This window comes from Garra rufa, chromosome 2, assembly GCF_049309525.1.
Source record: "Garra rufa chromosome 2, GarRuf1.0, whole genome shotgun sequence".
NCBI classification, from domain to species: Eukaryota; Metazoa; Chordata; class Actinopteri; order Cypriniformes; family Cyprinidae; genus Garra; species Garra rufa.
The window spans coordinates 1,996,560-2,011,253 of record NC_133362.1 but is presented as its reverse complement, the minus strand read 5'-3'; the positions used below and the strand labels follow the sequence as shown (position 1 = coordinate 2,011,253).

Here is a 14,694-nt window from a genome sequence, read left to right as displayed (position 1 = left end):
CTTTAAATACAAAAAAAAATATTATATATAAATATTATTATATATATTACATTTAGCCTATTTCTGTGCGCAAGGTATTCATATTTTATGTTTAAATTGCATTTAATATAATATTATTAATAATGTTATTGAATTGATTAATTGAGTTAATTAATAATTAATACTTTTATAATATATAAGAAAATAAAATATTACATTTTAATGTTAATATAACATTATTTTTATGTTTTTCTTATTTTAAGCATAAATCTATATATATATATAGATAGATAGATAGATAGATAGATAGATAGATAGATAGATAGATAGATAGATAGATAGATAGATAGATAGATAGATAGATTCATTGACATTAAATACTGAAAAAAACATTATAAATTCCATCTAAATTTCTGTCTGCAAGGTTTTAATATAATATAATATAATTTCATATTTAATATAATATTGTTAATAATATTATTTAATTGATTTTATGAGTTTAATAATTTTATAACATTATGTAAGAAATTTATATTATTATATTATATTATATTATATTATATTATATTATATTATATATGAATAAACCATTAATATTTTTTATAATTTTCTCATCTTAAGCATAAATAAAAAAATACACAAAAGACATATAAATCCTTTCTCTAATCCTTCAAAAATCATTCTGTCAGTAACATTTTATTTTATTTTTTATTTTCATTCAATTATCAAAAGTGACAGTAAAGACTTTAAAATGATACAAAAGATTTCTATTTCAATTTTTATTTTAAAGCATTCTATTTATCTGTGAAAAATATAATTTATGTTCAACTTTGATCACAGAAATAAATTACATTTTAACATAGATAATAGAAATAGTGTTATTTAAATAGTAATAATATTTCACAATTTTTACTATACTTTTTAAGCAGAAAATAAATAAATCATTTTTTGTTGTAAAAGATTTCTAGTTTCTTAAAAAAAAGACATTATCATGAAAACAGTGGCAGTGTCATACAATAGTTAAGTTAGTAGCACTAGACTACTTTTAGTTAGTTACTCCCATCACCAACGGCCAAAAGCGAGATAAAGAGAGCGAGACGGCAGAGGCCAGCGATATAACCTTGCCAGAAAGAGTGTTAGGCCTCTAAAAATATCCCTGATTACTGGTGCAGCCCTGCAGCTCCAGAGACCCAATGAAAGTATTGATGAGTGAATCCCAGCCTAAGAGAACATGGAAACAAGCGCTGGCCAGCGGCCATAGTAAACCTATTGATCCGGAGCTCGGCCTATCTCTCTATGACAGCCTATTCCCACCTCACACACACACATCCATTACTGTATCGGACGCTCGTGTGTGTGTGTGAGAGATTTCTCTCGCTCTTTCCCCATCCATTTGAACGTTTTGTGTCCTGGTTTGGAGTCTCGTTTCTATCAGTGCTTGACTGTGTTATGTGCATTTCTCATTTCTGATTATAATCAATGCTGAAAACCGTGATCCATTTGATTTTTTAGAAGTTCAAAGGATATTTACAGTATTTATTTGTAACAACTTTTTCAACAATTAAATGTATCCTAATTGAACAAAAGTATCAATTTAAAAAAAAAATTTTTTTTTTAAATTGCCACTTAAAAGTTTGTAATCAGTATTTTCTTTAAGTCTCTTATGCTCATCAAAGTTCCATTTATTTGATCAAAAATACAGAAAAATTATTGCAATTCAAAATAAGTTTTTTTATTTTAATATACTTTAAAATATAATTTATTTCTGTGATGAAATGCTGATTCTTTTAGTGTCACATGATCCTCCAGAAATCATTCTAATATACTGATTAATTTATTAATTTATTTTATTTTTTAGAAGTTCAAAAGTTCAAAAGATATCTACAGTATTTATTTGTAACATTTTTTTTTCAACAGTTGAATGTATCCTTATTGAACAAAAGTATAAATAAAAAAACCTTCAAATTTTTAAACAGTAGTGTACAGTTATTTTTACATTATTTTTTAAGTCGCTTATGTTCATCAAACTTCCATTTATTCGATCAAAAATACAGAAAAATTATTGCAATTAAAAAATATATGTAATTTAGTTTTAATATACTTAGAAATATAATTTATTTCTGTGATGCAAAGCTGAATTTTCAGTAATCAGCCATTACTCCTGTTTGAACAATTTCATTTCTTTTATTTTTTAGAAGTTCAAAAGATATTTACAGTATTTATTTGTAACAACTTTTTCAACAATTAAATGTATCCTAACTGAACAAAAGTATCAATTAAAAAAGAATTCAAACTGACTTCAAATTTTTAAAGTTTTTAAAAATTGCCACTTAAAAGTTTGTAATCAGTATTTTCTTTAAGTCTCTTATGCAAAGTTCCATTTATTTGATCAAAAATACAGAAAAATTATTGCAATTCAAAATAAGTTTTTTTATTTTAATATACTTTAAAATATAATTTATTTCTGTGATGAAATGCTGATTTTTTAGTGTCACATGATCCTTCAGAAATCATTCTAATATACTGATTAATTTATTAATTTATTAATTTATTTTATTTTTTAGAAGTTCAAAAGTTCAAAAGATATCTCCAGTATTTATTTGTAACAACTTTTTCTTTTTTAACAACTTCAAGTTTTTAAACAGTTTTTAAAAATTGCCGCTCAAAAGTTTAAATCAGTATTTCTTTAAGTGTCTTATGGTCATCAAACTTCCATTCATTTTGAATTTATTCCTGTGATGCAAAGCTGATTTTCAGCATCATTACTGCAGTCTTCAGTGTCACATGATCCTTCAGAAATCATTCTAATATGCTGATTTATTACTTTTATTATCAATGTTAGAAACAGTTGTGCTGCTTAATATTTTTTTGGAACCTGTGATACTTTTTTCAGAATTCTTTGATGAATAATTATATAACTTTTATTATCAGTGTTGGAAACAGTTGTTATGCTTAATATTTTTTTAAAAAGATACTTAAAAAATACTGATTACAAACTTTAAAGTGGCAATTTTTAAAAACTTTGAATTTTTTTTTTTTCATTTGAAGTCAGTTCAGATTTTTTTTTAAATTGATACTTTTGTTCAATAAGGATACATTAAATTGTTGAAAAAGTAATTATAAATAAATACTGTAAATATCTTTTGAACTTCTAAAAAAATAAAATAAATTAATACATCTATTCAGCAAGAATGTGTTAAATTGATAAAAAGTGATAGTAAAGACTTATATTGTTAAATAAATGCTGTTCTTTTAAACGTTTTATTTATCAAAGAATCACAGTATCACAGGTTCCAAAAAAAGCACAGATAATAAATCAGCGTATTAGAATAATTTTTAAAGGATCATGTGACACTGAAGACTGCAGTAATGATGCTAAAAATTCAGCTTTGCATCACAGAAATAAATTATATTTTAAAGTTTATTAAAATAAAAAAACACTATTTTAAATTGTAATAACTTTTGACAATATTACATTTTTTTCTGTATTTTTAATCAAATAAACCAAGCCTTGATGAGCAGAAAAGCATTCAAAAGCATTAAGAATCTTACTGAACCCAAACTTTTAAGCGGCATTGTGTATATATGTAATTTTGGTAAACCAGTTCATTTAAATTCTAAAATGATTCAAACTGTTCAATGCTGTTCAATGATTTTGACCTCTCTTTACTGTAGTACATCATTCCCAACAATGAGAGATATAAAAACCAGAGAGAAATAGACGAAACTGTCCTTGAAACACTTTAAGCGAACAACATTCTCAGCTGGAGCTCGAGAACATAAACTCTCCTGGATTTATTACATCTCAAAAATTACCGTTCAAATGACTGCAGAATCCCAAAGTTATTGATCGATCAGCACGTGATCCGTGATCAACAGCCAGAGAAATGCCACACGGAGCAGAAGGGATTATGGGTCCTGCGGTCATGATGCTCTACAGCTGACTGAGGCATGATGGGAAAGACTAACACCCACATACGCACACATCTGAGCGCTATTGATTATCTCCCAGGCTGTTTCACTCTCTCACATACACTGCACTGTCACAGTATGGAGAGACTCAAGTTTATAAATATAAAACAGAAATAATTCTGCTCAGTAACCAGCAGCACTGCATTTCTCACTTGCAACGTTTTACATACACTCTTAAAAATAAAGGTGCTTTGAAAGGTTCCTCACAGCGATGCCATAGAAGAACCATTTTTGGTTCTTCAAAGAACCATTCAGTCAAAGGTTCTTTAAAGAACCATCTCTTTCTTTCCGTTTTATAATCTGAACAACCTTCTTTCGCCTCAAAGAACCTTTTTTGAAACAGAAAGTTTCTTCAGATGTTTAAGGTTCTTTATGGAACCATTTAGACAAAATAGGTTCTTCTATGGAATTGTGATGCAACTTTATTTTTAAGAGTGTATTTACAATATTTCTGCAATGAAGTTGCTTCTTGAACAGTAGACTTTATTTGAAATAGAATGTTTTGCAACATTATAGCTTTTTTTTAATTAATGCATCCTTACTGAATAAAAGTATCAATATTTAGTTAAAAAGTTACAAATTATTCTGCTTCGTCACAAGCAAGGTTTTATATACAGTGTTTACAAATACTTTAACAATCAGGTAGTGTTTCCTATATTTTCTATTATGGACATATTAAAATAATGAATAAAAGTCATAAAAAACACACAACTTAAATATTAAAATAAAGACAGAAATTAGACAAATAAAATCCAAAATATAAACTAAAGCTATAAAAGTGTATATATATACATATTACATGCATTCATAAAAATTGCATAACATTTTATATGCATTATTTAAAAATAAAATGTTGCATGTTGCAAATGTGTAATTAGCTTATTAGTTTTATAGTTTTGCATTTAAAGGTATTAGTCTTTGATTTTTTTGTTGTTGTTCAAATCAGAAATGTCAAGTTATGTAGAGTGTTTTTTTTTTTTTTTTTGGGTCAAACATCCTGGTTATCCTCTAAGTTTAAATTATGACATAAAAACATAATGAGACAAAACATCAAGATTATGAGATAAAAACTTAAAATTGTAACAAAAATTAACTCATAATTATGATTTATGACTTAATTATGCCTTTTTTTTTTTCACACTGCCTTAAGTGTCCTATTGCTTTTATAAAAAACAATTGCATAAAAATTAAATATAAAAAAAAACTAAGAAATATCGCTCATCCAAACACAGTTTAGAGTTGCAACTATAAATGTGCTAGTCTATGATTGTTTTTTCAGCATTTTTTTATTAATGCATCATTCCTTACTGAATAAAAGTATCAATATTTAGTTAAAAAGTTACAAATTATTCTGCTTCGTCACAAGCAAGGTTTTATATACAGTGTTTACAAATACTTTAACAATCAGGTAGTGTTTCCTATATTTTCTATTTTGGACATATTAAAATAATGAATAAAAGTCATAAAAAACACACAACTTAAATATTAAAATAAAGACAGAAATTAGACAAATAAAATCCAAAATATAAACTAAAACTATAAAAGTGTGTATATGTATACATATTACATGCATTCATAAAAATTGCATAACATTTTATATGCATTATTTAAAAATAAAATGTTGCATGTTGCAAATGTGTAATTAGCTTATTAGTTTTATAGTTTTGCATTTAAAGGTATTAGTCTTTGATTTTTTTGTTGTTGTTCAAATCAGAAATGTCAAGTTATGTAGAGTTTTTTTTTTTGTTTTTTGTTTTTTTTTGGTCAAACATCCCGGTTATCCTCTAAGTTTAAATTATGACATAAAAACATAATGAGACAAAACATCAAGATTATGAGATAAAAACTTAAAATTGTAACAAAAATTAACTCATAATTATGATTTATGACTTAATTATGCCTTTTTTTTTATTTCACACTGCCTTAAGTGTCCTATTGCTTTTATAAAAAACAATTGCATAAAAATTAAATATTAAAAAAACTAAGAAATATGGCTCATCCAAACACAGTTTAGAGTTGCAACTATAAATGTGCTAGTCTATGATTGTTTTTTCAGCATTTTTTTATTAATGCATCATTCCTTACTGAATAAAAGTATCAATATTTAGTTAAAAAGTTACAAATTATTCTGCCTCGTCACAAGCAAGGTTTTATATACAGTATTTACAACAATTTTAACAATCAGGTAGTGTTTCCTATATTGTTGATATATTACAAATAACGAATGAAAACACAACTTTAACTAATATTAAAATAAAGAAATTAGATAAATAAAATCTAATCCAAAATATTTACTAAAACTATAAAAGTATATATATATATATATATATATATATATATATATATATATATATATATATATAAAATGTATTCATAAAAATTGATAATATTTTTATGCATTATTTAAAAATAAAATGTTGCCTGTCAAAAATGTGTAATATTAGTTTTATAGTTTTGCATTTAAAGTTATTAGTCTTTGATTTTTTGTTGTTGTTCAAATCAGAAATGGAAGTTCGGGAGTGTTTATTAATTCATTTTGTCAAACATCTCGGTTATCCTCTAAGTTTAAATTATGACATAAAAACATAATGAGATAAAACATCAAGATTATGAGATCTTAATTATAAGGTAAAAATGTACAATGATGAGATGCAAAATCATAATTATGAGATAAAAGTTGAAACTATAGCAAAAAAAGATTATAATGCATATTATAATCATATGATTTATGACAATCATTTTTTTTAAGAAATCGATTTTTTTTTGTGAGAATGCATTAATTTTACATTTAAAAAGTCATTTATAATGCTACAAAAAGATTCTATTTCAAATAAATGCTGTCATTCAAAAAAATCAATTGACTGCACAACAGTTGACCGCAAAAAATCGCTTCAAAAGAGTGATTTGTTAAACAGCTATTAGAATTAAGTTTTAATTTTTAGTTTAGATTTATTTAGTTTGTCTTTTTTAGTACTCCAGCTTAAACTAAATAGCCGAATTGTTTTTTCTTAATGGTTTTAATTTTAGTTAATGGTAATAACCCTGCTGATCAAGTGTGAGTTTCCTCAGTGTGATCGATCTGATGTTTTCTAAAGGTTTCTTCAGCGTCTCACACTCGTGACTCACCGTTTCCCGTCTCTCTCCACAAGACAGAAATTACCCTGAAACTGATTCTACGATCAATAACAACATACCCACCAATCAAGAGCGCCGACCCGGGGTTAAGAACCAATCAGCAGCTCAACAGTCCTCCTGCTTCGAGAGTCTGAGCAAACTCAAACAAACAAGACATTCACAGGTCAGAACACAGACTTTATACAGACACACAATCTTAGAGATTCACTAAAACTGTGAATATTTTCCACTTTAACAAAGATTTGTAATAAATTTGATTACATGATTTGATTTACTTGTTTATTTATTGCAATTATGCATGTTGAGAAATTTACATGAATATTAGATATAATAGCAGTGCAACTAAAAATAGATCAGATGTTAATAATAGCTACAAATGCCATGCCTCTATATAAATACGCCCTAGAGAATGGCTGTTTATGCTATTAATAACAGCAGTGCAATGGTGTGATTTACAGCGGTGAGAATGAGGCCGTAGACACGTGTTCCCACCGTCACAAATGAAAGTGAATGTCTCTAAGTGGCCGTGTGCAAAAGGTCACGCTTGTTCCCGTGGAGACGGGCCTTTAGAATGCAGCTGTCCATCATAGCTGTTGCTACTGGAGACAGAAGAGAGAAACACATCTATAAAACAGAGGAAAGACACTCTAGACTGAGTCCAGTTTGGACGGTTGCTTGTGTTTCATTGCATTTAAAGCAGTAAGACATGAAGGATTATTGCTTGCATTAAAAGTGTGTAAAATTGTATATGCATTTTTTAAAAATCTAATGAAATGTTGCAACTCAAATGTGGAGCTATTGTAGTTTTATCATTTTGCATTTTAAGGAAATACAGTTTTTTTGTTGCTGTTGTTGTTCAAATCAGAAATGTCATATTAAGAGTTTTTGACAAACATCACAGATTTTGAGAAAAGTCATAATTATAAATTAAAAAGTTACAATTATGAGATGCAAAATTATAATCATGAGTTAAAAAGTTAACTAGAAACGATAACAAAAATTATCATAATGCATAATTGTAATTATGTCATTTTTACTTTATTACGTAATTGTGCCTATTTATCTCACGCAGCCTTGTTTTATTGCATAAAAATTAATTATGAAAAAAACTGTATGAAACATGGCTCATCCAAACACAGTTTAGAGTTATAACTATGAATTTGCTAAGGGTTTTTTTTTTTTTAGAAACGAAATATCTCCCTTTGGAGTGGACTTTGATATTTGTAACTTTGTAAATGTTTTTTATGCCCAAACATACACACCACACACTGGCTAAAATTCAAAAAGTGAAAAAGCATAATAGGACCCCTTAAAAAAAAACCTCTACAATAGTGAAGCACATTTGCTCAAGGGTCTCCGTTTGACTTTGTCTCAGTCCTGTAAATATAACAAGTTTCCTTTAAACAATAAATGTTAAAATTATGAGATAGCAAGTCATAATTATGACAAAAACAGGTAGCCTATGAAATAAAAATCTAAATATGAGATACTGACTCATAATTGATTAGTCATAATATGAGATGCTGAAATTATGACAAAACAAGTCATTTTGACATAAAAACGAAATTATAAAATACTAATTTATAATTATGAAATTAGAGGTCAAAATATGAGCTAAAAAGTGATAACTAAGATAATAAATGTTAAAATTATGACAAAAACAGGTAGCCTATGACATAATAATCTAAATAATGAGATACTGACTAATAATTATGAGATTAGATTTGACAAAAATGTTGAAATTATGACAGAACATAAGTATGACATAAATAATGATAGTCTAAATTATGAGATAAAAAGTCATTATGACAAAAAATTTAAATTATGAGATACTGATTCATAATTATGAGATTAATCATAATATGTCAAAATATGAGATGCTGAAATTCTGACAAAACAAGTATGACAAATAATGAGTATGACAAGTTATGAGATAAAAAGTTATTATGACCAACAAATTATGAGATACTGATTCATAATTATGAGGTTAGAAGTAAAAATATGAGATAAAAAGTGATAACTATAAATGATAAAATTATGAGATAAGAAGTCATAATTATGACACAAACAGGTAGCCAATGGCATAAAAATCTAAATAATGAGATACTGACTCATAATTATGAGATTAGTCAAAATATGTCAAAATGTGAGATGTTGAAATTATGAAAAAAGAAGTTATGAGATAAAAAGTCATTATAATATAAAAATAAATTATGAGATACTGATTCATAATTATGAGATTAGAAGTCAAAATATGAGATAAAAAGTGATAACTATGAGAATAAATATTACAATTATGAGATACAAAGTCATAATTATGACAAAAACAGGTAGCCAATGGCATAAAAATCTAAATAATGAGATACTGACTCATAATTATGAGATTAGTCCAAATATGAGATGTTGAAATTATGACAAAACAAGTTATGAGATAAAAAGTCATTATAATATAAAAAGAAATTATGAAATACTCATTCATAATTATGAGATTAGAAGTCAAAATATGAGCTAAAAAGTCATAACAATGAAAATAAATGCTAAAATTATGAGATAAGAAGTCATAATTATGACAAAAACATGTAGCCTATAACAACAATCTAAATAATGAGATACTGACTCATAATTATGGGATTGGTCATATGTCAAAATATAAGGGCTGAAATTATGACAAAAGGTATGAGATAAAAAGTCATTATGAGATAAAAAAAGAAATTATGAGATTCATAATTATGAGATTAGAAGTATAACTATGAGATAAAAAGTCATAACTATGAGAATAAATGTTACAATTATGAGATAAGAAGTCATAATTATGATAAAAACAGGTAGCCTATGACATAAAAATCTAAATAATGAGATGCCGACTAATAATTATGAATTAGATTTGACAAAACTGTTGAAATTATGACAGAACGTAAGTATGACATAAATAATGATAGTCTAAATTATGAGATAAAAAGTCGTTATGACAAAACATTTTAATTATGAGATACTGATTAATAATTATGAGGTTAGAAGTAAAAATATGAGATAAAAAGTGATAACTATGAATGATAAAATTATGAGATAAGAAGTCATAATTATGACACAAACAGGTGTGGCATATGCAAATGGCATAAAAATCTAAATAATGAAATACTGACTCATAATTATGAGATTAGTCCAAATATGAGATGTTGAAATTATGACAAAACAAGTTATGAGATAAAAAGTCATTATAATATAAAAAGAAATTATGAAATACTCATTCATAATTATGATATTAGAAGTCAAAATATGAGCTAAAAAGTCATAACAATGAAAATAAATGCTAAAATTATGAGATAAGAAGTCATAATTATGACAAAAACATGTAGCCTATAACAACAATCTAAATAATGAGATACTGACTCATAATTATGGGATTGGTCATATGTCAAAATATAAGGGCTGAAATTATGACAAAAGGTATGAGATAAAAAGTCATTATGAGATAAAAAAATAAATTATGAGATTCATAATTATGAGATTAGAAGTATAACTATGAGATAAAAAGTCATAACTATGAGAATAAATGTTACAATTATGAGATAAGAAGTCATAATTATGATAAAAACAGGCAGCCTATGACATAAAAATCTAAATAATGAGATGCCGACTAATAATTATGAATTAGATTTGACAAAAATGTTGAAATTATGACAGAACGTAAGTATGACATAAATAATGATAGTCTAAATTATGAGATAAAAAGTCGTTATGACAAAACATTTTAATTATGAGATACTGATTAATAATTATGAGGTTAGAAGTAAAAATATGAGATAAAAAGTGATAACTATGAATGATAAAATTATGAGATAAGAAGTCATAATTATGACACAAACAGGTGTGGCATATGCAAATGGCATAAAAATCTAAATAATGAGATACTGACTCATAATTATGAGATTAGTCAAAATATGAGATGTTGAAATTATGACAAAACAAGTTATGAGATAAAAAGTCATTATAATATAAAAAGAAATTATGAAATACTCATTCATAATTATGAGATTAGAAGTCAAAATATGAGATAAAAAGTGATAACTATGAGAATAAATATTAAAATTATGAGATACAAAGTCATAATTATGACAAAAACATGTAGCCTATGACATAAAAATCTAAATAATGAGATACTGACTAATAATTATGAGATTAGATTTGACAAAAATGTTGAAATTATGACAGAACATAAGTATGACATAAATAATGATAGTCTAAATTATGAGATAAAAAGTCATTATGACAAAAAATTTAAATTATGAGATACTGATTCATAATTATGAGGTTAGAAGTAAAAATATGAGATAAAAAGTGATAACTATAAATGATAAAATTATGAGATAAGAAGTCATAATTATGACACAAACAGGTAGCCAATGGCATAAAAATCTAAATAATGAGATACTGACTCATAATTATGAGATTAGTCAAAATATGAGATGTTGAAATTATGACAAAACAAGTTATGAGATAAAAAGTCATTATAATATAAAAAGAAATTATGAAATACTCATTCATAATTATGATATGAGAAGTCAAAATATGAGATAAAAAGTCATAACAATGAAAATAAATGTTACAATTATGAGATAAGAAGTCATAATTATGACAAAAACATGTAGCCTATAACAACAATCTAAATAATGAGACACTGACTCATAATTATGGAATTTGTCATAATATGTCTAAATATAAGGGCTGAAATCATGACAAAAGGTATGAGATAAAAAGTCATTATGAGATGATAAAAAAAAAGAAATTATGAGATTAGAAGTAAAACTATGAGATAAAATGTCATAACTATGAGAATAAATGTTACAATTATGAGATAAGAAGTCATAATTATGATAAAAACAGGCAGCCTATGACAAAAAAAAAATCTAAATAATGAGATACTGTCTAATAATTAGGATATTCATCATAGCATCCAGAAAACAAATGCTGTAGTCCAAAGCAGTCATTCGTTGTAGTTCTTGAAAAGGTATTTTAAAAAAACTAAATATCTCCCTTGGGAGTGGACTTTGAGATTTGTAACTTTGTAGATGTTTTTTGAGCCCAAACATGCACACCACACACTGACTAAAACTCAAAAAGTGAAATTGCATAAAAGGACCCCTTTAAAAAAAGAAAAAGCACTACAATATACAATAGTGATGCACATTTGCTCAAGAGTCTCTGACTTTGTCTCAGTTTTGTCCTGTAAAGAATAACGAGTTTCATTTATGTCCACTTCATTTCTGGGTGTATCAGGGGTCTGATGGTCTTTATCTCATTTTCCTCGTAAGTGAAGTCACCTTATTAGTGGCCGATCTCAGGAAATATGATTTGCTCTCTAGCACACGCCGCGATATTTCAGGCCGGATCGGGCAGGCGGCTGTCAGACGGCGAAACTCTCCGACAGTTTACCGTGAGATATGGGCCTCTTCACCGCGAACCCCAAACAAGGCTGGCACGCGCGGGCCGGCCGGAGCAGCGAGGGGTTAATGAAACGCTGCTCCTTCTTTAATTGGAAAAAGAGAGCGAGGCGGCCGCGGTCGTGTTCGGCACTGGGTTATTGCCGGTAATAAGTGGGCTCTCCGAGATGAACGGTTCACCTGCGTGGAGGTTAATGAAGATCCACACGTGCCGCGCTCGCTCTGGACATGAGGGTTAACTATTTCCCCCGCTACCTCTGCCCTGAACCCCCGCCCCGTCTGATGAGGACCGGCTCGTTCATCTCGGGAAGGACGGGACAGGACGAGATAAGGATGGACGTGGACTCCCGGTGACCACAAACCTTCTTCTGGAACCGTGAGTCTGTCTTAACGTCTAAAATCAGTAAACACCATATTTCTCAAACATTTAGGCTATCTCATTGTAAGACTGCTTTTGGTTTGATTGACAGATTCATTTTAGTGAATCGGTTCATTTGAATGCTTTGAATGAACAGATTCAGTTGAATGAATCGAATAAACGATTCACCGATCAACTCACCATTTTTAGTTTTATGCTGTTCTTTAGATATTGTTATATAAATTAGCACTTTTTTCAGTTGCACTGAGCGAATCACCTTTCTGATAGACTTTATCCAGATAAAAGAGTCAAAATTAGGATTCACTAAATCATAATTATGAGATTAGATAATTATGAGACAAAACTATGAGATAGCTGAAAGCTGAAATTATGACAAAACTGTACACACACACACACACACTAAATTTTTTTTTCAAAAAGTGTTTCAACTTAAAATTGTTTGTTACACTGCTGACTTAAAATGTTTAGTTTAGTCAACTTGAAATTTTAAGTTACTCAATGCTAATTTAAGTGACAACTGGAAAATTTTAGTTGACTAAACTAAACATTTTTAAGTCGGCAGGGTAACAAATTATTTTAAGTTGAAACAACATTTTTTTTTACAGTGCATGATTGGCAGAAGCCAAAATATGACAAAAAGTCAAAGTTATTAGAGATCAAATTAGGTCAATAATTATACTGATCCATAATTATGAGATCAGAAGTCAAAATATGAGATAAGAAGTCATAATTATGACACATAAAGCTGAAATTATGACAAAACACACTAAAAAATGTTTCAAAATATTTGTTTCAACTTAAAATAGTTTGTTACCCTGCAAACTTAAAATGTTTAGTTTAGTCAACTTGAAATTTTAAGTTACTTAATGTTAATTTAAGTGACAACTGGAAAACTTTAGTTGACTAAACTAAACATTTTATAAGACAGCAGGGTAACAAATTACTTTAAGTTGAAACAACAATTTTTTAGTGCATGAATGGCAGAAGTCAAAATATGACAAAAGTCAAAGTTAGTAGAGAAAAAATTAGGCTAATAATAATTATTATATATATATATTAATTAATTAAAGTGACAACTGGAATATTTTAGTTGACTAAACTAAACAGCAGGGTCAGCAGGGTCAACTTAAAATTATTTTAAGTTGAAACAACTAATATTTTTACTGTGCATGATTGGCAGAAGTCAAAATATGACAAAAAAATGTTAAAATTGTGACATTAAATAATGACAGTTATGATATAAAGTCATTTTGACATAAAAAATCCAAATTATGAGATGCTGATTCATAATTATGAGATCAGAAGTCAAAATATGAGATAAGTCATAATTATGACAAAAAATGTTAAATTGTGACATTAAATAATGACAGTTATGATATTAAAAAGTCATTATGACATAAAAAATCCAAATTATGAGATACTGATTCATTATTATGAGATTAGAAGTCAAAATATGAGATAAAAAGTCATAATTATGACAAAAATTTTTAAATTGTGACATTAAATAATGACAGTTATGATATTAAAAAGTCATTATGACATAAAAAAAATCCAAATTATGAGATACTGATTCATTATTATGAGATTAGAAGTCAAAATATGAGATAAAAAGTCATAATTATGTTAAACTCCATAATTCATCATGATTATGATCTCTAATTTTGACTTAATTATGACATAATTATGATTTACCTAACCAAACCATAATTTTTTGCCCTTGTGTGGCAGAAATGAGCTTCTATAGAAATGAAACATAATATTGAACAGTTTCTGAGATTTTAGTCCTTT

At 27.2% G+C, this 14,694-nt stretch overlaps 1 protein-coding gene across 1 annotated transcript in view; it reads left to right on the top strand.

The window, feature by feature from the left end:
* The window catches only part of LOC141325795 (kinase non-catalytic C-lobe domain-containing protein 1-like), a 107,521-nt gene extending 94,762 nt beyond the window's left edge, over positions 1 to 12,759 (top strand). The window contains exons 27-28 of the mRNA XM_073834525.1: positions 12,450 to 12,520; positions 12,630 to 12,759. Coding sequence (XP_073690626.1) covers positions 12,450 to 12,520; positions 12,630 to 12,759 — 201 coding nt within the window. The remainder of the gene's footprint in view (positions 1 to 12,449; positions 12,521 to 12,629) is intronic.
* Positions 12,760 to 14,694: the final 1,935 nt, after the last annotated feature.